Below are 22,681 nucleotides of genomic sequence, written 5' to 3' on the forward strand. Positions count from 1 at the left end.
GACCCAAAATCTGCATTATTATGTTTGAGCGGTATTGTGACTAGTGGAATGGTGTAAAAGATAAGATGCCGGAAAGAATGGAGCGAAAGAGAGAGACACAAAATGAGAGATGGCGACACAGTGGAGGTGTGAGTACAGAAAGAGAAGGACACAAGGAGAACTGTGTGCTGAAGAATGGATGGCTGTACGGACTGGACGGCAGAGGACAATCCTCTGCACTGAGGTCTTTTATGTCACTGGACATTATGCATGATAAAGAAAAGCACCAGAGTAAAGTCCCATTACTGTATAAGCATGAATGTAACGTCCCATATGCATGAAGTCAATGTCTTGGGACTTGGTTTATTCACAAGTTAATCACATAATATAATAAATAAGATTTAAGAGCACCGTGTTCAAGGAAAAACAAGATTGGATATGCCCTTAAAGGTCATACATGTATGTTTTTCATGTGTTCCTATGGGACTCCCCGCTCCCAATTTATCCCTGGCATACTTTTTGGAAAATAAAGACTTTTAGCACCAACGGTACAAAATTTCAGCCTCACATCAAAATGGAAATTGGCAAAACGCGAAGTGTGGTTCTCCAAATAGGCATGCCCAATGACTCACCCTGAAATGAGACCATTTATTCACGCTCATTCTGCCCCTTTAGGACTGAACAACTACAGTCTTTTGACAAAAAGGTCTATTCAGCAAGTCAGCTATACAGCAAACTCCTCCACCTCCAAACTTTTCTTCGAGTGCCTTCTTTGTTAACATGCCCTCCCCATCGTTGCGTTAAGTGAGAATTGGCCTGGTTGCTATGGTTTTGCCAACGGCTGACATTCAATTACCCTTATTTTCAGTTTGGAGAAACGTTGAGAGGAAAGCAGGATTAGAATCTGTTTGGTGGGGGCCTTTAAATGCTATCTGAACTCAGATATGCCAAAGCCGGATTCTGCAGAATACATGTGTAGTTCAACGTGTAAGGGCCAGAGGTGAGGCTTGGGTATTCCTCATACGCCGTTTGCCCAAACAAACGCAGGGACACACCTAGACAAACACAGCACAAGTTAAATGTCAACCCGCCGCCACGGCAATCACCCCTTTGTGGAGCAGAAGCCGGGCACGCACAGGAGTTCAATGTCCTGGGTCTCTGTGGACTCTAATTTGTCACCGCGCCCCGGCGCTCCCTCTCACCTCCCACCTCCTAGAGAGAGCGGGCAGCCGAGAATCCGGGAAATGCGCCGCGAGGCGAACTTCATCCGGCTGAACCCAGGGGGGCCTGTGCAGATACAGGGTGAGTTCAAACATGAGCAGGTCATCCTGCCCGTTTCATTACAGTCTGTCCTTGGGAAACCTCAGGATTCAGGTTTTGGATGAACTTTGAGCCTTAATTCAAGAGAGGAATGAATGGACTTTCTGGGGCTGACAGGGTAGAAAGGAACATGGCCAAAAACACAACGTAACACTCTGCTTAGGACATTTGAGAGCTCTAGTGAAAATAAATATATATATATATATATATATATATATATATATACTTTCAGTATGATTGAGCAGTCCTAGCTCCAACAGTTCGGTCTCATAAGGATGGATGTGTACTCTTTTGCAGCCAGTTGCAATTGCTATGAATAATTTGTAGGGATATATTTAGGGTGTTTTGCCCAGAGGCAAAACTTCCCATGTTTACGCCCGCTCCTCTAACCTTGAATCCTGTTGGAATACAGGAGCAAAAGCAACTCTAGTGTGTGTGACTGTGTGCGACGGAGTCTTAGTGTGTGTTTCTTGATGAGCCACAGTCACAGATGGACGCCTGGGGGGGGGGGGGATCACTGCCATCATGAAGGCGACACGCCCGTCCCAAAAAATACAACACACACACAACCTTAACAACAAGGACATCGAGATGACAGAACAACCCCCCCGAGCAAACAAATTGAGGCTGCAAGTCTGGAACACTATGCACCTCGGTTGCTATGTTTCACTCCGTAAGTGGCGAGCCCAAAATATGCCTTACGTTTTTTACCGGAATCCTGAGAGAGACACAGGACTTGTACAGTAAATCAGAGTCTCCCGTCTATCTATTTAAGGCCTTGTATCCCACCTGGGGGGCCTCACCCTCCCAACCTGGCCTAGAAAGTGGAAAAAATAACTGTCTAACAATGCTGACACAGCTCTAGTTCAAAAGTGGTGCATGTTAGGGGTTAATACTCCTGCCGGTGCCCCTGACCAAGGCACGGGCAAAAGAGCTGGAGTTGGTCACCGGGCGCTGTACTGCAGCCGCCTTCTGCTCCTAGGTATAGGATGGGTCAAATGCAGGGAACTCATTTTCCCCAGAGGGATTAATAGTTGACCGCCCACTTTTATTCCAAAGATTCATTATATAACCCCTGCGTCTCTCTTTTTTTTTAACTTAAGCATTGCTTATTCAGTATGTGGGGAGTGAGAGCATATTTGCTAAATTGATTTCCTTTGTATGGTAAAATCAGAAACTTACTGCCTAATAACATTATTGTAAAAAGCCATGTTAGTTTTGAGCAATTTATTTTGTGTTCTGCTTCTTACTTGTGCATGTGCTCCAAGCTGGCGAAGACCATGATGCTGTAGGAAAGACCACTCTGCACCAGGAAGTGGAGGGCATACCTGTGGAAAACAAATACAAGAGCCAATGAGATATTTCAGCAATCCCTGCAAGAAATTGTCTGGTCACTTGCCCAAAACTGATAAACCGGATGGCTGGGTGGATAAAAGTCCATTCCATTCCTGGTGCTAGTGAGCCTCTTGCTCAACAAAACCTCTTTGTCTTTCTGATGACGTCAATACAGCAACTTGAACTGAGGCTGCAGCGCTAGCAGCAGGGATCTCTCTCTCCTCTATCCACCACCCTTTGCTCTGTCATCCATCATTTGATTGCGAAGACTAACAAATAGGCTTATGAAACTCTACACTCATAGAAAGTTAGCTCTAGCATTGTACCTCTAGGAGTACAGTGGCCTTTAGTACCTAATTACAAGGGTACTAAGAGACCCTTGCATGAACGCTTTAAGATAAAGTCATTGACATTGTACCCCTAGGCGTAGGTGCTTGTTTTTCATAGTAAATTTGTACGCCGATGTAACAAATATGGTACAAATTTGGCCTTTCCATGGTAGTGCCAGCATGACAAAGCATTTGTATCCCCCCCAAGGTATAACGCTGTATTTTATTTTCTGAGATGTGTACCATCGCCGTCATCTCCATACACAACGTGACAGGATCACGACCATTACTACGGCACGCATCATACCGGCTTCCTCTGACTCGAAACCTGATTCCTCACATCACTCTGCGCCAGCACAGCATGCATCTCTGCCGACACCTGTGGTCTGCTCTGTCTGCGCACTCTGGCCTCCTCCGGTTGTGTCGTGACCAACCGCTGACTCTCCGGCAGACTGCGTACCCTGCTGTCCCCTCTCCTGCTAGATTACGCACCAAAAACCATCTATATATGGACGTAAAGCCACACTGACGTGCAGAGTTTCGGACCCATCGGCAGCAGGGGAAGGAGCAGCTTCCAGATGGGTCTTTGAAGGACACAGTGTGTGATGCTCCGACATCAACCCCCTCCGGGAAGGCGGAGGTGCCACTCTGCGTTAGCATCAAGGCAGCCAAGGGTGCCGACTGGGGGTGGTGGTGGTGGGCGGAGGGGGGGGGGGGGGGATATCATGCGGTGGTTGAATGGACTGAACTATCTCAGCAGGTAAAATGTTAATAATGCAGTGATGTTTGAGAGACGGAGAGATGGAGATAAAGAGATCAAGGGAGACAGAGAGACAGACCTGAAGATAAAGGACAGGAGGTGGAGGGGAATGCCTCAGCCTGTCATACAGACAGGATAGCATTCAAACTTATTCACTCTGAAGCACTCAATTAAATACCCAAAACAATCATCGTTGTGGAATCCAATAACCTGAGCCATTCACCACTTCTGATGAAAGAACAACAGTTTTCTCCAGGGATCTACTTGTGTGCGTTACATGTGTTGGGAGTATCCCAAAATAACCAACATTCTGCTGCATCCAGGTGCCCTAAAAGATATGTGTGTGTGTGTGTGTGTGTGTGTGTGTGTGTGTGTGTGTGTGTGTGTGTGTGTGTGTGTGTGTGTGTGTGTGTGTGTGTGTGTGTGTGTGAGTGTGTGTGTGTGTGTGTGTGTGTGTGTGTGTGTGCATTCCATAAATATTTGGATTTTCCCGACCGTGCATATGCCACTCACTACCTTCCCAAATATAGTACTGTATTTATAATTTCTTCCACTAAGCACTTCCTTAGCGACTATCTACTCGAGTCTATTGCGTTTATTCTCCTGTTATTGGTTCTGAGATTGTGAAGTGAAGCGAAAGAAAGGCACAGTGTCTAAAACACTGTGCCAGGATCCCTTGGCCGATTGCAATAAAATAAATAACATTCAATGCTGCTTCCCCCAAGCATGTATCCACATTTGTAATGTATTATTCACTGCACAGTAAATAACGTCGACTCTTCTGATAATTTCAGCTTCAGGTGACTTGAATAAAGAGGCTCCCGTGCCTTGACAAAATACTGGTCCATCACCAGGACACAGACATAGTATCGTGAATGATGTTATTTCAATCACAGTTGAAGTATTAACAGTTACTATAGATTAGAGCAGTAAACCCACTTCATCCACGGTAATCCACCCACCCACCTCACCAACTATCACCACAGGAACAGAACAACATAGGCCCCTGCCAGCGCCAACAATTAATACGATCCGACAACAACTGCTGGTATACCTGTTCTTCAAGGCGTGGACGTGGACTGTCTGTCTGATTCCGAGTGAGCAAATAATACCCTGTCGGTCTGGAGGCTGACAGGTAATGTTTCACCTGTCTAACGTGAAAGTGGGTAGTGTTTCCAAGGCCTGGTCCCCTACGCACGCACGCACACACACACACACACACACACACACACACACGCGCGGTGGCAGTGTCTTTCGGAGGCACTCCGCCAGGTTGTCTATCACAGGGCGATGGTTTTCAAATTAGATATCAAATGAATTCAATCTCCCAATCTCATGTTTACCTTGGCACGGACGGAGAGAGGGGGGATAAGAGGTGGACGTGGGGAGGGGAGGATGGGAGGAATGAAGGAGGAGAATGGGCGCAGATGGCCGATATTTGGACAGAGAGTGAACCAATGAGAGGGAAGAGCGTGTGGAATAATAATACAATCACCCATAAAGAATTAAGGATTGCGCCTCGGGCCGCACATGGGCTTGCGGAACGAGTTGAATGCTTCTTTTCAGTTTAAGTAGAGAGGAGGAACTCACCATCCGAAGCAGAAGAGAGCCAGGTAGAAGCCCAGCAGCGTGGCCACCACATGTCGGATGAAGGGACTGGTCTTACTGGGGTGGAGGTAGAGCCGGAACCACACTGCCGTCAGGAGGGCAAACAGCTGGCTCACCACAAAGTTCACCTGGTTGGAGGGGGGTTTGAAGAGCATCGGGTCAGGGGACGGACATGTTCAGCAATGCGGGGATAACGGTGGCAGGCGGAGGACGACGGGAGCAGATTTTGACCGAGAAAGAAAACTGAAAACCTAGGGAAAATATAGATCCAGAATTCCACAGCTTTGATTCAAAACACGACAATGTGATTAGTTGCCACCAAACCCTTCATTATATATCAAAACCCTATTATTATTATTATTCCACTGCTGACGGAGCATTCTAACTTCACTATTTATGTGATGTGGGTTGATGAAAATTCTCCTAATGTTTGAAGGACCTGAAGTGCATATTTCCCTGTTGAGAAGTAGAGGACCGATTCAAAGACAAAGACTGAATAGTCCAAACGGTATAAAATAAATGAAAGAAAAAAAACGCACAAAGACAAAGGACAACAGGCCTCTGTTGCCGATGCAAATTTCTGGACTGGAAGGGGGACTCACGTCATATTTCATTTCCTGTGAGTGCAGTGTCTTAGTGAGAATTGCCCAGACCCTCCAGGTTCCCGACAGACGGCCTTGTTGCATCCTGCCTCCAAACACATCTGTCTACCTTTCAGGAAAAAAAACCCCACTTAACCAGTCACCAACAGGGCTTAGACACCCTGTGTGGGACAAAGCAGTTCCATCCCATAATGTACACAAACCGCTTAAAAAGGAGGCTTTACTCCCAGTGACAGACAAACCGACTGGACCCGGACTGAACAATGGAAAGCTTAGATTTATTTTAAAAAAGCAGTACTTGATCTCTCTTTATCTCTTGGGCCACATGGTGCAGCACACAGAGTTAGAAAGCCTCTAAAGCTCTGTGTGAGGCCACTGTCACTACCACCTGCATACATCATATTTCATATTTATATTTATCATCATATTTATATTTATATAATTGAATTTCTATATTTCATAAGTATATATCATTTTAACCTATTATATGCTGTATATATGTATATATATAATTTTTTTTTTTGTATCATCTTTATCATTTTATATAGAGTAAACTAGCCTCTCCAGAGCATCGAGAGCGTTAAAAAAATAGTGTTACATCAGGAGAGATGACCGACCCACAGTTGGCTGATAGGGAAGGGAAGAAATACTGCGCCCAAATATGTCAGCGTATTGAAATATGCATCCTGGAGGAAAACTGAGCATTTTGCTACCAAAAAAATAAATAAAAAATATACACTGTCAAGCCATGGAAATGTGAACTGAACCCAAAGCTGAATTTGATTTGTCACTTTGGGACATATTCTTTCATGTACGTTACGTCTGTGGGGCCAATAAATTACTTTTAGGGACCTTGTTCTGTTATTTCTTATTCGTTCAAAACACATTTAATCCATTTTCAAATGTCAGTTATTCAGCAGCCAATTTTCTCTCTGTGAATCCCAGTGTTCGGAGAACAACAGTATAAGTCATGTGTGCATGAAGGGTCAAACTCATCTACTCATTGGCCATAACGCTTATTAGATGCTAAGTGATGCATGCCGCGGTGTCCATGTAAATAGGTCATGACAACGCGTCCCTCTGGTCAGACAACAGTGAACAATGCAAACGTCACATATGAAAGGCAGCCGATAACCGACGCCCGCAAGGTTAAAACACAAGTGGACTGATCTACTGACAAACAAAGCGAGAGACGCACAGAATTCACAGCCTTTTAGTTTGCTTTGTATACACTGTACTCATCTGATAACTTGTGTTGAGGCAACAAACTCTCACAAATGGGACAAAGGAAATGATAAGCAGATCCGTGCAGTGGAAAACATCAAGCAGTGCTCCCTCCGGACAGGACTAAAAAACGAACAACAAGCACCATTTGAACGCCGTCTCTGTCACGGCTCCAGCCTATAAAGTGCCAACCAAGTCTCTCCCGAACTGGGCGTGTCACCCGACGTTTTAACCCTGATAGTTTATGGGAGTTCCAAAGCTAAATTGCTCTTGATCTGACAGTTATGCCTCAGAGGCTGTTTCCTTTTACGTTTTTTTTATTTTTTTTTCTGGCAAGTAAGTAAATCAATCCTTATTTTGGAGGACCCATTTGCATAAAAGTTGCAAATCACCCCCCCTCCCCCCTCTGTGATCATGGAAGGCCAAAGACATAACGGAATCAAATGGGAAGGAACCAGAGCGACGAGACCTCCTCCGCCTCGTGAAAAACCCTCTCTTTAAACGCTCTCGACGCAACCAGTAGCTTGAGATTTCACACTTTGATTCGGGTTTTACGGCTCGATGGCTGAACGCTGGCGGAACGCGGGCTTCCCTGACTGACAGACATCTGCGTCGCTTGCTGCTCATTACTGAAAAATTAAAAAGGCAAAAATAGCACCCCGGCTTTTAATAACTTTTAATACAGTGCTATGACAACCAACTCGATGGCTTTTGGGGACGGGAGAGGGTGCCAAAAAAAACACCAGTCCCATAAGAGGGAGAAACAGCAAGTGCCTGAAGTCACTGCTTCACCCTCTGATGGCAAAGCCCAATTTTTGCAACACAAGCGTCGAAAGACAAGCTGTTCGATAAAGTGTATGGACGAAAGTGGAAGAACCTTGGACCTAAATTTAGACCTCAGACTCCAAAAACTTGTGTCCATGAGCGGACAACTAGTTACTATTAAGGGAAAGCATCTTGATTTTTAAATTGAAATTCACGTTCAAATTAAGTCATCAAGAATGAAAGAAAGTGTTGATGTAAAACAATGCAACTTTTGGGCAATAATGATGGCTGCTCTGTGCTTTCCATGTAATCATATAGGGTCACGTTATTAAGTCCCATTACCAGCGCCTGGCTTCCGTACGGGTTTACGCGATGTCTGAACATAAAGATCTTCATTGAAATGTCAAACTTGTGTCACAAAGCAATGTTCAGCTTTTACGCCATCGCCGTTACCCGCACCTTTTGTGACATCTGCCGGTGGAGGTCACCACAGAGACTGTACTGTAACAAGCCCCAGAGATGGGGGCTCTCTTCATGGATAAGACGACTGGGTGCATGTTCTTCAAACGTTGTACCAGTACTTAATAAAAACTCATCCTGTAATCACCGTCTTTGTCTCCTCAGTCCAGCCGTCCATTCCACACCAAATGAACCATCATCGTGTTTATAATCAAATGTAGAACATTGGATAAAGTGGAAGGCCCATAGGTTGAAAATAACAGGAATTGTACTTTTACTGTAAGTCTTCTTGGGGCAGTACACATGTGAATGCAGCACCTCCCCATTACAATCGCACACAGCTTCCTAAGGAAGGAATTTTGTGACGCCCACTGGAAGGGTGCGTCGGGGAAAAAGCGTAGCAGAGAAAGGGCATTGTTTTAGGTTTGAGGGCGATATGATTTTGGGAGCAGAAGCGTGATTTGAAGCTGGAACTTCAGAGCAAAAATGTTGCACCGAGGCTTTAACCATCGATCAACCCAGCGATCGATCTGATCTGAAAACAGCGCTTTTTTCAGGTTTTCCATTGGATACTCAGATGTTTTTTTCCTGATCAAGAAATAATAATAATCACTACTTTTGAAAAATACTTTTCAATATAGACCGTAAACTGCTTGTTATGCAGAATTTCCCTGATCTCATTCACACATCCCATTGGCTTTGATGGCCGCTGTGAAAATGTCACAATGACGTTGAAGTGGATCCGGCGTTTGATCCGTATGAGGCTCCCCGCGGGCGTCAGAAGGAGGAACCGTGGAGCTTCCCTGTTGGGGGGACGCCAGAGGATCAGAGCTGCCAAAATGTAAGTCGACTTGAAACGCGCTATGGCGCTCATCTTTCACGACAAAACGGTCCGACCCTCAAACTGCTTTCAGTTTCCAAAGTGCACTCACGTCGTCCCTTTGTTTTGTCTCTGGTTCCACTTGTAATTGAGGCTTGAAGTTCAATTCAAAATCCATGAAGTTCCATGAAGTTCACTTGAAAATCCTGCCACTCGTCTATAAGGCCCTAAATGGCTGGTTCTGGCTCTATTATTGTCTCTCTCTGTCTCTATTATTGATTCACTCTGGCGTTGACCCGCATGGACACGGCTGCATTTACTGCATTTCGGGCAGGAGCTCTGCTCTGCAAAATGGAGCACTACGTCTGTCAGTCTGGAGGCCAGGGAGCCACCCTGTTGAATAAACACTACTTAACATGGTGAAATACTTCCACGGGACGACTTTTTGTGAGATGCTGGAGAGAGACTATATTCATTCGGAAAATGGATTCTAAAATCACGCAACGTGGTCGGGTCCGCCTGAAGTGGACGCAGCGAGATGGCGCTCGTCTGCCCCTAGTGGGCCATGAATGAATTGCAAGGGGGTGGGAGGAAAAGATTAAGAATTAAATAAAAAGTTGGCCTTTATTTATTTGTGTTGAATTTGTATTTGTATTTTTATATCCACTGATTTGACATGACCACATTACATTTCATAAAATGCGTTCATCTAAAGTGTGAGAAAAATATCTGAGCATTAGAGAAACCCAAAGAGAGAGAGAGAGAGAGAGAGAGAGAGAGAGAGAGAGAGAGAGAGAGAGAGAGAAAGAGAGACATCACCGTGGTCAGCGCTGTGTTGTTTCAGCGTGAAACACGGAGAAAGAAACAAACACACGACATGCAGATGTTATGGGATTAGCGCGGATGGGCTCTAAGCTGACTCCCGTGTCAGACGGTTTCTTCCGTGGTGATGGCACAGCGGCTTTAAGAAGCTCCAACAGACTGCCACACACACACATACACACACACACACACAAAGGAGGAGGAAGTCGTTGTGGATGCAGTGGAAGACGGAGATAAGCCAGCTTCCTGAACCTCATTATGGATCCTAGGCGAGAGTGTGTGTGTATGTGTGTGTGTGTGTGTGTGTGTGTGCGCCTGTATGAGGACGTGGAAGCTCTCAAGGCTACAGTACTGCTCCCCGCCTCATTGTGTCATTCACGCACCGCTTTCAAATCTTATCTTTTATTCCCATCCTTCCTATCTTTACTTTATTCCCTCTAAAAGTTATTATTATTCTCCTAAAACGAGCGTTGGTCGGGCAGCTTTGCCTCCGCTCGTACAACCACACTCGTACTGCAACGTCTTCAGGAGATCTCCTTATATAGCATAATTACTCCCCACCCTGTTCGCTCTCTCTCTCTCCTCTCTCTCTCACGCTCTCTCTCTCTCGCTCTCTCTCTCCTCCTCACCATTTACATGAGCTCATCAGCTGGCAGTGTCATGTGGGGTTGGGGGGGAAACGAGGGGGGCAGGGCAGGCAGTTTGTGGGCTGCGAGAAATAGAGCGGGTGGTGGTGTGCTGTTTTTAGGGAGCACAGGAAAGAAATGAGTTTCCAGGAAGTCAAACACTTCTTCCTTTTTACTCTTCACCTGACAAAAACAACAATGAAACAAGACCTAGAAATGTAGATTTTCGAATTTGTGAATTTACAGTAGGTTGGTCCACAGCTCAGTCACTAGAATATCCTGTTGACGTGTTACCATGTGTGTGTGTGTGTGTGTGTGTGTGTGTGTGTGTGTGTGTGTGTGTGTGTGTTTACATATGCAGCGCTCTAAAAAAAGATGTAAATTATCAAGAGACCCAAAGAGAGCAGCAGCAGCAACATGGCAGGATGGAAAACTCACTCTACCAACAACCTGTTTGTTGGCCTGCCTGCCTGCCTGCCTGCCTGTCTGTCTGTCTCACTCTCCGTGTGCGGCAGGTAGGCAAACGTGCCGATCGGTGCATTCTCAGCGGGCGTGGAGTCAAGATAAAAATCTTAGAGCAACACTGTGGCATTCTGAGTCAGACTCTGACGCTGGGGTTGTTGTGTATGCCGAATGTTTTTATTTCCCAGAGAAGAACTCTGCAAAGTGGAAGTCACTAGCGACACCTCCTGCACCACACACACCTTGACTTTTAGCCTGTTTACCAGTCAGCACGCATATTTTACATTTCCCCTGAACATTTAAAATTTTTCATATACACTATTTTGGGATTTTGGGATATTGGAGCAATATACTGAGAAACGTTCTGCGACAACTACGCACAACATATCTTTGTCCAACTTACTTAATTTTGCCGTATTTTTTATTAATTGTTAAGTCCATTCAGGGGCCAACAGAAGTGGTTGCCAAGTTGGCAACCTTACATCAGTTATTGGTTGCCAAAACTGACAAAACGGTGGCTGAATTTAGTTTTATAATTGGTGATATATAATTATGATCCATATTTCAGTATTGAGAGTACAGAGAGCGATCTCAGGAAAGGGGAGACATATCAATGAACATACATATTTTTTTAGTTATATTTAACATGTTTTTAGGGTTAGTGTCCTCAATCAATATTGATTGAGGTGTGAAGTCTTTTTATGTCGTGTACAATTTTTGTACAGTGCGTGATTATTATATCATCAATATGTAAATATATATACATATAATAAATATACATATACATATAACAAATATATATAATGGAAAGTGTTCGGCAAGGCGGAAGCAGCCATTGCTTCAACATGCTGACTTGCAGATGGGGCTAAAACACTATTTAAAACCCTTTTTAAGGAGAGAACAACTTTTCTTCGCTTTTCACGGTCCACGTTCAGCTTCCCGGAGGCTAAAACACCACCTTCCCCTTTCCGCTCCCGAACCCACCACCATGACTTGTGTGTGTGTGTGTGTGTGTGTGTGTGTATGTGTGTGTGCGTGTGTGTGCGTGTGTGTGTTCATTCACTGGTGCATCTGTTTAATGATTTCAAGTTAAATTTAGCCACCTCATTTGCATGCAGCTGTTTTTTTTTTGTTTTTTTTTTTTGTTTTTTTCTCCTCATCAGAGCAGCAGAGAGGGGCCCCCGGCAGCCGCGGTGGGTGGGAGCACAGTTTTTCGGGAGCTCCGGGCCCCTGGTGGACTCACGGCATTACCCCCTTCACGCTCGCTCCTTGCATTTGCATCAGCTCTTCACTACCGTGACTCATGCAAATTTTTTACATGCAGTGCCCACTTCCTTCTTCTACTAGAAACTGAAAGAGAGAGCGAGAGAGAGTGTGTGTGCGTGCGTGCGTGCATGCGTGCGTGCGTGCGTGCGTGCGTGCGTGCGTGCGTGTGTGCGATAAACTACTTTTTTCTGTCTTTATCTCCCCCATCCTCCTGCCAGTGAGAAACAGTCATAGCATACTGTACATGTCCCAGAAAGGATTAACCACCGCTGGATTAACACCTGCTATTTTCGTAAACAGGGAGGGGAGAGAATGGTGTAAGAACAGGAGGTATAGAAAGTTGTTGTTGTATAGACAAGGATATAATGGCATGATACTGGAGATGGAGAGATCAAGGGCCCATGCTGGGGGTGAAGCCTTTTATGAAGCCATCTCTCTCTTTCTCTTTCTCTCTCCCTCTCGCTCTCTCGCTCTCTCTCTCTCTCTCTCTCTCTCATCTTCCTTGACTAAAGCACAGGGGAATGGGGAGGAGGGGCAATGGGTCCGCCTGCGTTACGCATCAAAGAAACAGTCTATCCTACTTTGCCTCCCTCTCTTGTCTCTCTGCCTCCCTCTCCCTCTCACACAAACACACACACACACACACGCACACAAACACGCACGCACGGACGTGCATGAGTGATCTGCCTGTGAAAGTAAATGCTTTGACAAAGACTACATGAACGTGCATACACAGGCTTCTTTACACACACTCACACACAAACACACACACAGGCACACACACACACACACACAAATGTGGCAGAACTGTACAAGGCTCCATTACACCTTGGATTAAGTTTTGACAATTGGCACGTTGACAAGGATCTCACCTCAAATCATGTGGCCGGGCTTTGTGGGGTATGAAGCCAAGGCTGAGATCCACGCAGAGGAAAAGAGTGGAAGAATGGAAGGAAGAACACGTTTTAACAATGGAATCTGTTTTTTTGGGTTCAGGGGGTTCGTACAGACCTCCTGTACCGTTAGTATTTAAAGGGGCCGGGCTGAGACGCTGACACCAAGCAATAAAAGTGATAGAGCCACACATTGGAAGCGCTCCATGTATGAAATATTCAGTTGCTTCAGCACCGCGCAGATAAGCAGCGAACGAAAGGAAAACAAACAAATAGTCTGGGCTTGTGCAAACACAGGAGCTATATGCACACCTAAAAAACAAACACTGGCTCGGCTGGCCCTGCTGTGTGCACTCCTCCCCTCGCCGAAATGAGCCTCAAATCCGAGTCGGGCTCGGTGGCCAAGACAGCTATTAATAGCCTCACAATCAACCGGTGCCCACGAGCTGCCTGCGCCATTGGGCCAGAACCACATCCAGAATATGTGTGATACGACAGTGTGTGTGTGTGTGTGTGTGTGTGTGTGTGTGTGTGTGTGTGTGTGTGTGTGTGTGTGTGTGTGTGTGTGTGTGTGTGTGTGTGTGTGTGTGTGTGTGTGTGCACGCGTGCATGTTGTACATAGACAGAGCGAGGCAGAGGGGTGATGAGGTAAGAAAGAGAAGAGAAGACATCCTGTCTAATTTAAACATAATAAACATGCAAAATGGTTCCCCGTTTCCCTTTCTTTTTTTCCTGACTGAGAATTTCGGGGGAAAGGAAGTAGTGTGTTGTTATCGCGACTTCCACGCAACACCACTCAACGACCATAGATCCCATATTCGAGTGAGACGTCGGCTTGGCCCCGGGCAGCGTCAGGGATTCAGCGCTACGTCAACTGTGTTGCCGTGAAACACAAACACTGACGCCGAGGGCAACAAGGAGGACAAATGCGTGTGTGAGAGGGACTGAAAAAAAGAAAGAGAATGAGAGTGAGAACGGAGAGACGTCGAAACCGCAAGGAAGACATTCGATCCGCTGAAACCGACCGTATTTGTTTGACCCGACGACTATATGCTTTGAAATAACCCGCTGTCCCTCCGGCTGCAGCCTCCACCCCACCCCGTTGTGTCTACAGCCAATGTGGTTTTCTTGGTTCTCTGACAAGTCAGCAAGACCATCGCTTCACAACGTCGTTGAGTTAAGCACACGGTTCTTCATAACTGACTGCTACTGAACATGTCAGAAGGGAGACGGAGGGATGGGGAAGAATGATGGGTGGAGGTAAAAAGAAAGTGAGAAGATTCTTAGACAAGGAGTCATCAGGGACCCCACTTAGTGCACTTCTGGGACCAGTCCAAGATGTGTTTTTACTTTTCTCTTACTCTAACTTTTGTGCAAAAGTGGTTGTACATACAGAGATCTGGTGCACATGGAGTAAATAAAAGTCGTGTCGGATAACTAAAGAACCGGCCATTCAGCCCGCGACGACTCTCATACATCCTGCACGGCGACCACGCCTAAAGTTCGCCCTCTATGCACCAGGAATCCACACACTGCCAGCGCTCAGTACCGCCCCCTCCGCAGAGGTCCCGGAAAAAGTCTTGAATGACACATTCGGGCGGCGGCTGAGATAGGGCGCGATACGGCTGGAGGACCACTCCCCTGAGAGCCGTGATGTAGAACAGAGGGGGCCGGTGAGAAAGGCCGCCGGAGCCGACAGCCAGCGAGTCGGATCATTATTTTCACATTCTTGACAAGGAGACTGATACGGCCCCGGTCGCCTCACCCTGTTCCATTCACACCGAGCTGCTGAAGGGAAAATCCTATTATGCACGAGAGGCTTGGAACTATCCCGCCTAATGTCTCAGACAACGGTGAAATGAGGGAAAAGCTCCGCTTGAACTGATTTGGGGACAAAGCGGTTCCTTCGATATGGAGTGGGATGAGGACAAGGGCGTTCTGGACTTCTTTCGAAAAAGCTGCTTTGAAACCACGGCCATCCGAAACAGAGAAGGGAAGCAAAACAGATTTTCGTTTCATTCGTTTGGTTTGACTCTTCCAAAGTGTTTTCACCCACCACCGCTCCTTCACCCAGTCTCAAGTTTCACCCAAGGCAACACACCTACACGCACACACACACACACACACACACACACACACACACACACACACACACACACACACACACACACACACACACACACACAGGTTTCTGAGCCAAGTCTCTGCAAAGATGCAGTTTGGTACTGTGATGTCAGCCACCGCACAGGAAACCAGCGTCAGGGTTAAGGTGTGCAATGCTGTAACTTGGGGTGAGAATACATATCGTCTTGGATTTTGGTTAATTACAGTAAAGGTTCATTACAGTAACCTAATGCAGTTTTCTGAACAAATAGGCTGTTCTACCCGTTCATAATATTGGTCATAATATCCAAATATGTTCTGCATGTAATGTAATGTAACAGCTATCCCCAAAATATCCTCAAATAATCAATGTGGAGGTATCGGTCAGAAACTAGGTACTGTATACATGATAGGGCAGAAGTAACTTGGCGCAATAACACTAACAACCATATTGGACCCCCACCTCACCCTAAAAAGAAATAAATCAGTAAGTCCTGAATGTACTACCCACTCTTCTGGCTGGCTTTGCTCCTGTGTCTTTATGGCCTTAACTCAAAGCCAAGAACCTCTAGCACGAATATGAACCCGTCAGAAATGGACGTTGGGCTCCACTGAGATCAATTACACTCAATTTCATCCAAAAGAGCTCGGCCGCTTTGGCAGCAGAGCTCCGCTGAATGTAATCTGTGCGTGGATAATAAAAGCCCTTTCAGCTTCCTGTTGAACGGTTTCAGACAAAGGAAGATGGTAGCACTTTTAAATAGTTGTCAATTCAATGAGACATTATAAAGCCTCATAATGGTATTACAAGAACGTGGTAAGCTTATTATAAGCTTCATAATTTGCATCAGAAAATGTCTTGATATTTTATGAAAAATGAGTGCTGAGTGCAGCACAGTGTATCGTCACTGACGAAGATAAGATACACGTAAATGATTGTAAATTGGATGTATGGTACCTCCAATTTAACACCGTAACTTATAACATTGTCATGCCAGAGTCAAGATTGTATCATGATTATTATCATGTGATTATAATGTCAGAAAAATATTAAGACACAAGGCACTGTGGTAAACATATCTTAAAACCGGTAATACTGTCTCTTCACAACGCTTAATAAAGTATTGTAACATTTTACAATGCAATCATGAAGCTCATAATAATATACTCACTGTGCGCTTAGAATGCAGTTATGATGATCTTATAATGCCCTATCTTATAATGCTTTGTGCTCACATTTTCAAGTAAAATGCAACCGAAAAGGCTCACCAACGTCAAGAGATCATCACACGTAGACAAGCTGTGAACCAATCGACTTTCGATAGTTTGAATGTCTGATTGATTCAAATTCAAGATTCTTGATTCTATATTCCAAACCCCTATACAGCAAATAACTTATTTAATGTTTAACAAACAGTGTAGGAGCCCCTAGGAGTCCAGGCCCTGTCTTGCAGCGCAGATAATTGTGAGAGCCATTTCCTCTGGTCATTACATCACGATGCAACCATCAGGTCTGTTGTAGGGAGGTCTGCAGTTCAGGAATCAGACGTCCTGAAAAAGCCCGTAAACCTGCGAGGTGGAACCCGGTGTACGGTGGACACCAGCGCTCGGGTCTGCGCACGGAAAACTCAGCTTCCATTTCTGTAAACAAGAGTTTTGTCAGCAAAAGAAGGAAACGGCGTTGACTTCAGGCAACAAATACCTCCCCCCTGCCGCTCTTGGCAAGCACCGCGGAGCCTCGAGGAATGAGGATGAAATGAGTTGCTATGATACGGCTCATATGCAAAAGCGCAGGTCGCCATGTGAAGGCCAAGGAAAACAACCTTTACACAAAAGATTTATTCCTCCCCCCCCCCCCCCCCCCCCCCGCATGCCCGAGCCCTCTGGAGAGGATCTACACTCGGGTCTTCAGATCTCCGCAGCTGAGCAGGCGTTTGTAGAGTAAAAAGTCTTCATATAATCCTCAGAAATATAGTGCTTGGGGACAGAAACACAGCGGCAAGGTTCAGGTCCCCCCTCGTAACGTCAGAATATACTGAAAACGCTGGGTTAATGTTGCATAATCCTGTTAAGCAACTGGAGTTTGCAATGCGATGTGGCCGCTGGATATACATTTTGCAAATGACATATTACATATTATAAACTCCCGCACAGCTGCTGGACGTAGACATCCGGGCTATTTCCTCACACAATCCATAATGTCTTGATTTTAACCGAATTCAAAGCACTCACAGCGTCCTCTTGCCTTCGGTGAAACTGAGCAGATTGTCTGTTTAATGGAAGGCAACAGGATCCTTCTCCTCCTATTGCCTAGTACACAAAGAGGGAGGAGACTCCATTCCCTTATTTTGTAAAATGATCAATGTTATCCAATTCATTAGAACAGACAAACATGGAATAAGAAAGATGACGTTGATTTTGACCTAAATGCCCGAACCTACAAATAATTGCCGGGGCAATTTTCTCAAAATACCAGTGAAACCATCATTGCATGTACGGTATGAATCTGTTCCCTGTCCTCTCACTCTGGAGAGTAAGACATTAACGGGCTGAGTTAACTTCCCCCATGAAACATTAATTTGGTTGTTCTTCCTGTTAAAGCTTCCAACGTGTTACCTTAGGCTGCACAAGTGGATCGTTTTCTGGGAGGATGAAAGGCTGTGAGGAATGTGCAGTCGAGGGCTCTAAAATATTCAGCGCCGCGCACGCAAAACTCTGATCAGGTCGACACTTTCGGTGAGGCATGATCAATGGCCCGAACGCAGCTCTATTGGAAACAAGAGGCACAGCAGAGTGGAGCCAATCGGTTCCTTGAGAAAATGTGCCAAACGCCGGGTCCGTCGGCAGCAGCTCCATTCCCATTCACCTCGGGAGCTGCCGGTGCCAGCCCAAAGGTAGATTTCTAATAAATATTCATGTCCTTTAGTTCCGTTTGGACGAAGAACCTTCATCCCCAAGCGTTCCGAGCAAAATAGTGAATCAGCTCGAAAAGCTGCTGAGTCCAACTGCGTTGCTCATAAATTAAAATCTTTGTGACAAAAGTCAAAGGGTTTCTAAGCTCATGGGGGTGGAAACACGGGCATGAGCTCAACATTTGGCCGGAGGACCAGGGTGAGGGGCGAAACATTGCGGGGCTCATACTGTGGGTCACCACCAGTTAATAAACAAGTTAGTAAAACATCTCTCACACCTCCACACAGTCCATGCTCCTCTGCGGGTCCCTGACTTGCATGCCGCCACAGTCCAATGATTTATCAATGAGTAAATCCATACTATAATACATATCACTTATTGCCCGGCCTTGCCTCGACCGGCACCTCAACTGGGTTCAAACTATTTCAATAAATAACCATCCTGATGTCTTGTTTTATCCTGGTCATATCAGAGGTCATCGCACTGTAATCGACAAGAGCGTTTCTTTACACTCGCTACACTGCATGGACATTAGCCGTGGTAACCGGCGAGCTCTGTAACTCCAGGCTGTTAAATAATTCTCTAACAACCTCGGCTCCCTCCCGCCGTGAAGTACGCGTTCACACGGTGCTGCAAGAAGATGACTGTGAAGTTTTCAGCCTGGAAACTCAAAACAGCCCCATAGACTCACACCCCATCGCCAGAGGAATCCGAGAGGGGTCAACAAGTAGTGTGTGTGTGTGTGTGTGTGTGTGTGTGTGTGTGTGTGTGTGTGTGTGTGTGTGTGTGTGCGTGTGTGCGTGTGTGCGTGTGTGCGCGTGTGCGCGCGCGTGTGTGTTTGGGGGGGTGGGGGGGTGCATGCCATGTGTGCATGTGACTGACTATGTGTGGAAACTGTGACAAGTGATTTCAACACTTGCTACCGAAAATAATTAATAACAACCTAGATATTTCTGGAGGAATTTCCCAGAGTGCAGAGCAGCCTCGCAAGTGTTATCACAAGGGTGGGGTTGCTTAATTACGCTATTTATTGTACATACACAAATGCATGAAATGCAATATCTTCTGAATGAATAACGAAGACAAACGCCTTTAAATTCATGAAAACAGGAAAAATAAAAGATTTATTTTGTAATAAGTAGGTTAATTATCACTTAATAAGCCTCCCTGCGTTTACTATGAACTATAGTGACTGGTTAAATACAGAATTAACATATAAGTGCAGTCTTTGGTTTGATTAATTGATTAATAAACTACTATCTCATCTTATCTTTAGGCCTATAAAGAGCCAAGTAATGGTAAACATACCCCAAATAACGAAGCAAATGAAATAAATAAGAAAAATCCTTAAAATATGAACAAACATCAGGACTTCCTCCGATCGTCTGCCTTCACAGACAGTGGAGACCAGATGGGATGTTCTAGCTGAACTCATGGGTCCAGCTGGTAGAGGTTTTCAGCCTCAATATCATATAATGGATCTATATCTGATCAATACATTATATTTAACTCCATTCACAACAAGCTGTAAACGCAGACATTAATTGCTCGGGGTAAACACGGGGGCTAAGGTCCCAAGAGGGAGGTTCCACTGTCAGGTCCTGTTCATCCTCAGGACTAATTATTTTCATATTGGATAATTACTTTCATATGAGACGGTGAAAAAAAGTAAAAAATAAAAAATGATGAAAAGCTAAGTGGTCTGTATGAAAATGAGTTGTGTGTTGCATTTGCCCTTCATTATCCAGCCAATAATCCCATCGTTATGACCGTGCTGTCCTGCTTTTCCCAGGGGAAATAACGTGCTCGCCTTGCTTATGTTAATGTTGATTTTTTGCACTATAATAACAGCAGCAGCAGCCAGCGGCGCTACCTTCAACGAGCGCTCAGGGTAGAGAAATCAATCGCGAGGAGAACACCCCCCAGAGAGCAGCCAATTAAATAGAGCGGCGAGGAAGGAAGCTCCGCCGAGACCCGAGGGCTTGAGAGCGGCCCGTCCCAGGGCTGCAGCTCAGGGGGCTCAGCCCGGGCTGGAAAACCGACAGCGGAACCAATGGGATTTCAACGTGGGAATCTACAGGTCCAACCACCCTCACACGAGGTAAAAACTAAAACAATACAATCACTATAGAGCTTATGGAGCAGCGGTGGCTCCGTAGCACCATTAACGCAAAGTATCCCAAAATGGTACAAAAGCAGTCAATTTAATGAACATATTTGACCAATACGACAAAAGAAAATCATAAATAAAGGCAGAGTTTTAGGAAATTTTGAATTTGTTAAAAAAAAATGTTAATACATTTTTAATAAATCTACATTTCTTCACCATTTGCATGGCAGGCTCCACCATGGGGGTCTACAGGCCACCACGCTATAGAGCCTATAGAACAACATGTAGAGGCTTCACATGTGTGATTCTGCAGTGAGTTATTGACGGATATTATTTTATTTTCCATCCCATTAAATATCACCACCAGCCACCACTGATAACACCTATACCAGGTGTCAGATTCACCGTCAATGACCTACGTTTTGAAGGAGTCACGCTGATAATGTGAAGAAAAGCCCTGGTACAATGGGCCTGAATACGACGGCAAAAAAAAAAGGATTGTCACTGTGATAAAAGAAGCGGGTCGCCGACGGCGACAGAGCGCAATCCGATATGTCGCGCAAACACCGGAATGATTGTTCGGCTGCACAGGGAGCGCTCTGTAACCACGGGACACAATGAGTCGCTGCTCAATGCATTCTGTGCGTTTGTCCCTCAGCAGGGATCAAGGCGAAAACGCCGACAGTAGAAGGAAGGCAAGACGTGATGGGATGGAGCACCGCTTAACTCATTGACTGGTTAACAAGGCAGCTGCCGGATAATCACACTGTTAGCATGACAGCAGGCTGCGAAAACACCCCTTCGCTGAACTTCCACGACCTCCTTCCATTTCCTTTGGATTGAGGGTGCAGCTGTCAATCATAATCGTTTCTATCTAGGATGGTTAATATTTTATATAAGCGTGTCTTCCACACATTGGTGGAACTGTTTTGCGGTTGCTTGGCAACAGTTTAACTTCAATTTTACTACCGTTCTATGTTTAATTTGACTTTGTACTCTACTGTCGACTGCACTTGTATATTGAAAAGCCAAAATAAAACTCCTCAGGCCATATACTTATCATCGATTTTGACTTACAAAGCGTACATCAGGACATGATAACGTTTAGAAACCAATCTAGAACGTTCAACTGACTTTGCCTCTCACCAGTCAAGGAAAATAAAACACTGTGCGGTGCTATCCCAAAAACCTTTCGGCCGATAACATACTGGAAATGAAGCTGAACTGAGCCAGAGAAGCAATTTCAGCCAAATGATACTTCATAGCATTGACATAATAATATCACGTGAAAGGACGAGACGGGTTCTCCTCTTTTTTGAAGCAGATATTACAAAACGCTGGAGCCCGAGAGGACACTTCCAACGACCGCCCAACAACATTTTCAGTCTTAGGAAACACGATAATGATGCGGGCGGAGTTCCCGAGACTTTCGGGCTCCTCCGGAGCTCAGTGATCGGCTGGGGGAACTGGGCGGAGGATGGAGCTGGTGCTTTGGTCTTCTTCTGCGTGAGACCGGTCGGAGAAGAGTAATGACTGTTGTCCACAGGCTGTGCAAATGGAACAAAGCGCGTTACAGACAGTGGTGGTTCTGTGCCTCTGGGATAGAGAGACATTGAGATAAAGACAGAGAGACAGAGAGAGTGAGAGACGGACAGACAGACAGAGAGAGGGAAAGCAAGACGGATGGTGTGGACTCGGATTTCACAGCCCCTATTATAGTTCTGACACAAACCCCCGGGAGGGTACAGGAGCCCGTCGGTCCCCTAGGAAGTATGAACACAAAGCGAATATAGGAAGTGCACGCAGACAATGTTATTGAAATGAGAATCAAGCTCCGGATCACACCGTGACGGGGCGGCGGGGTGGGGTGGGGTGGGTGTGGGTGTTGCATTGATTTCTGGGGCGTTCGCAGCATCACAGGCTCAGCGGGTGGGGCTAAAAGCAATGACAATAACAATCAATGGAACGAAAAAGCTCAGTGGAGAAAATATTGACACAAAAAGCCTCGTCAAAATGATCAAATGAAATGAAATGAAATGAATTGATGCATCCCTTAAAGGGCTGCACGGGGCAGGTCCCCCGAGCCGCACCGGGTCCCAAATCACCCCAATGAGGGCTCTGTACAGCCACTATGACGAATGCAGTCCGCTTTGGCAAACTGTTGAGCAACTCAGAGGGAGTGACCTCACGATACGGTATGCGGTGCTTCAAGAATCGGAAAATGTCCGTCACCGTTACTGCGGCGAGGCCGTGCTCCGACCGCCGATTCACGTCGACGGGGAGCC

At 45.7% G+C, this 22,681-nt stretch overlaps 1 protein-coding gene across 1 annotated transcript in view; it reads right to left on the minus strand.

The window, feature by feature from the left end:
• mboat2a (membrane bound O-acyltransferase domain containing 2a) overlaps positions 1–22,681 on the minus strand; it is a 49,353-nt gene that overhangs the window by 24,176 nt on the left and 2,496 nt on the right. The window contains exons 2-3 of the mRNA XM_080011737.1: positions 5,314–5,459; positions 2,550–2,627 (exon numbers count right to left, since the gene is read on the minus strand). Coding sequence (XP_079867863.1) covers positions 2,550–2,627; positions 5,314–5,459 — 224 coding nt within the window. The remainder of the gene's footprint in view (positions 1–2,549; positions 2,628–5,313; positions 5,460–22,681) is intronic.

This window comes from Zeus faber (genome assembly GCF_960531495.2).
Source record: "Zeus faber genome assembly, chromosome: 13".
NCBI classification, from domain to species: domain Eukaryota; kingdom Metazoa; phylum Chordata; class Actinopteri; order Zeiformes; family Zeidae; genus Zeus; species Zeus faber.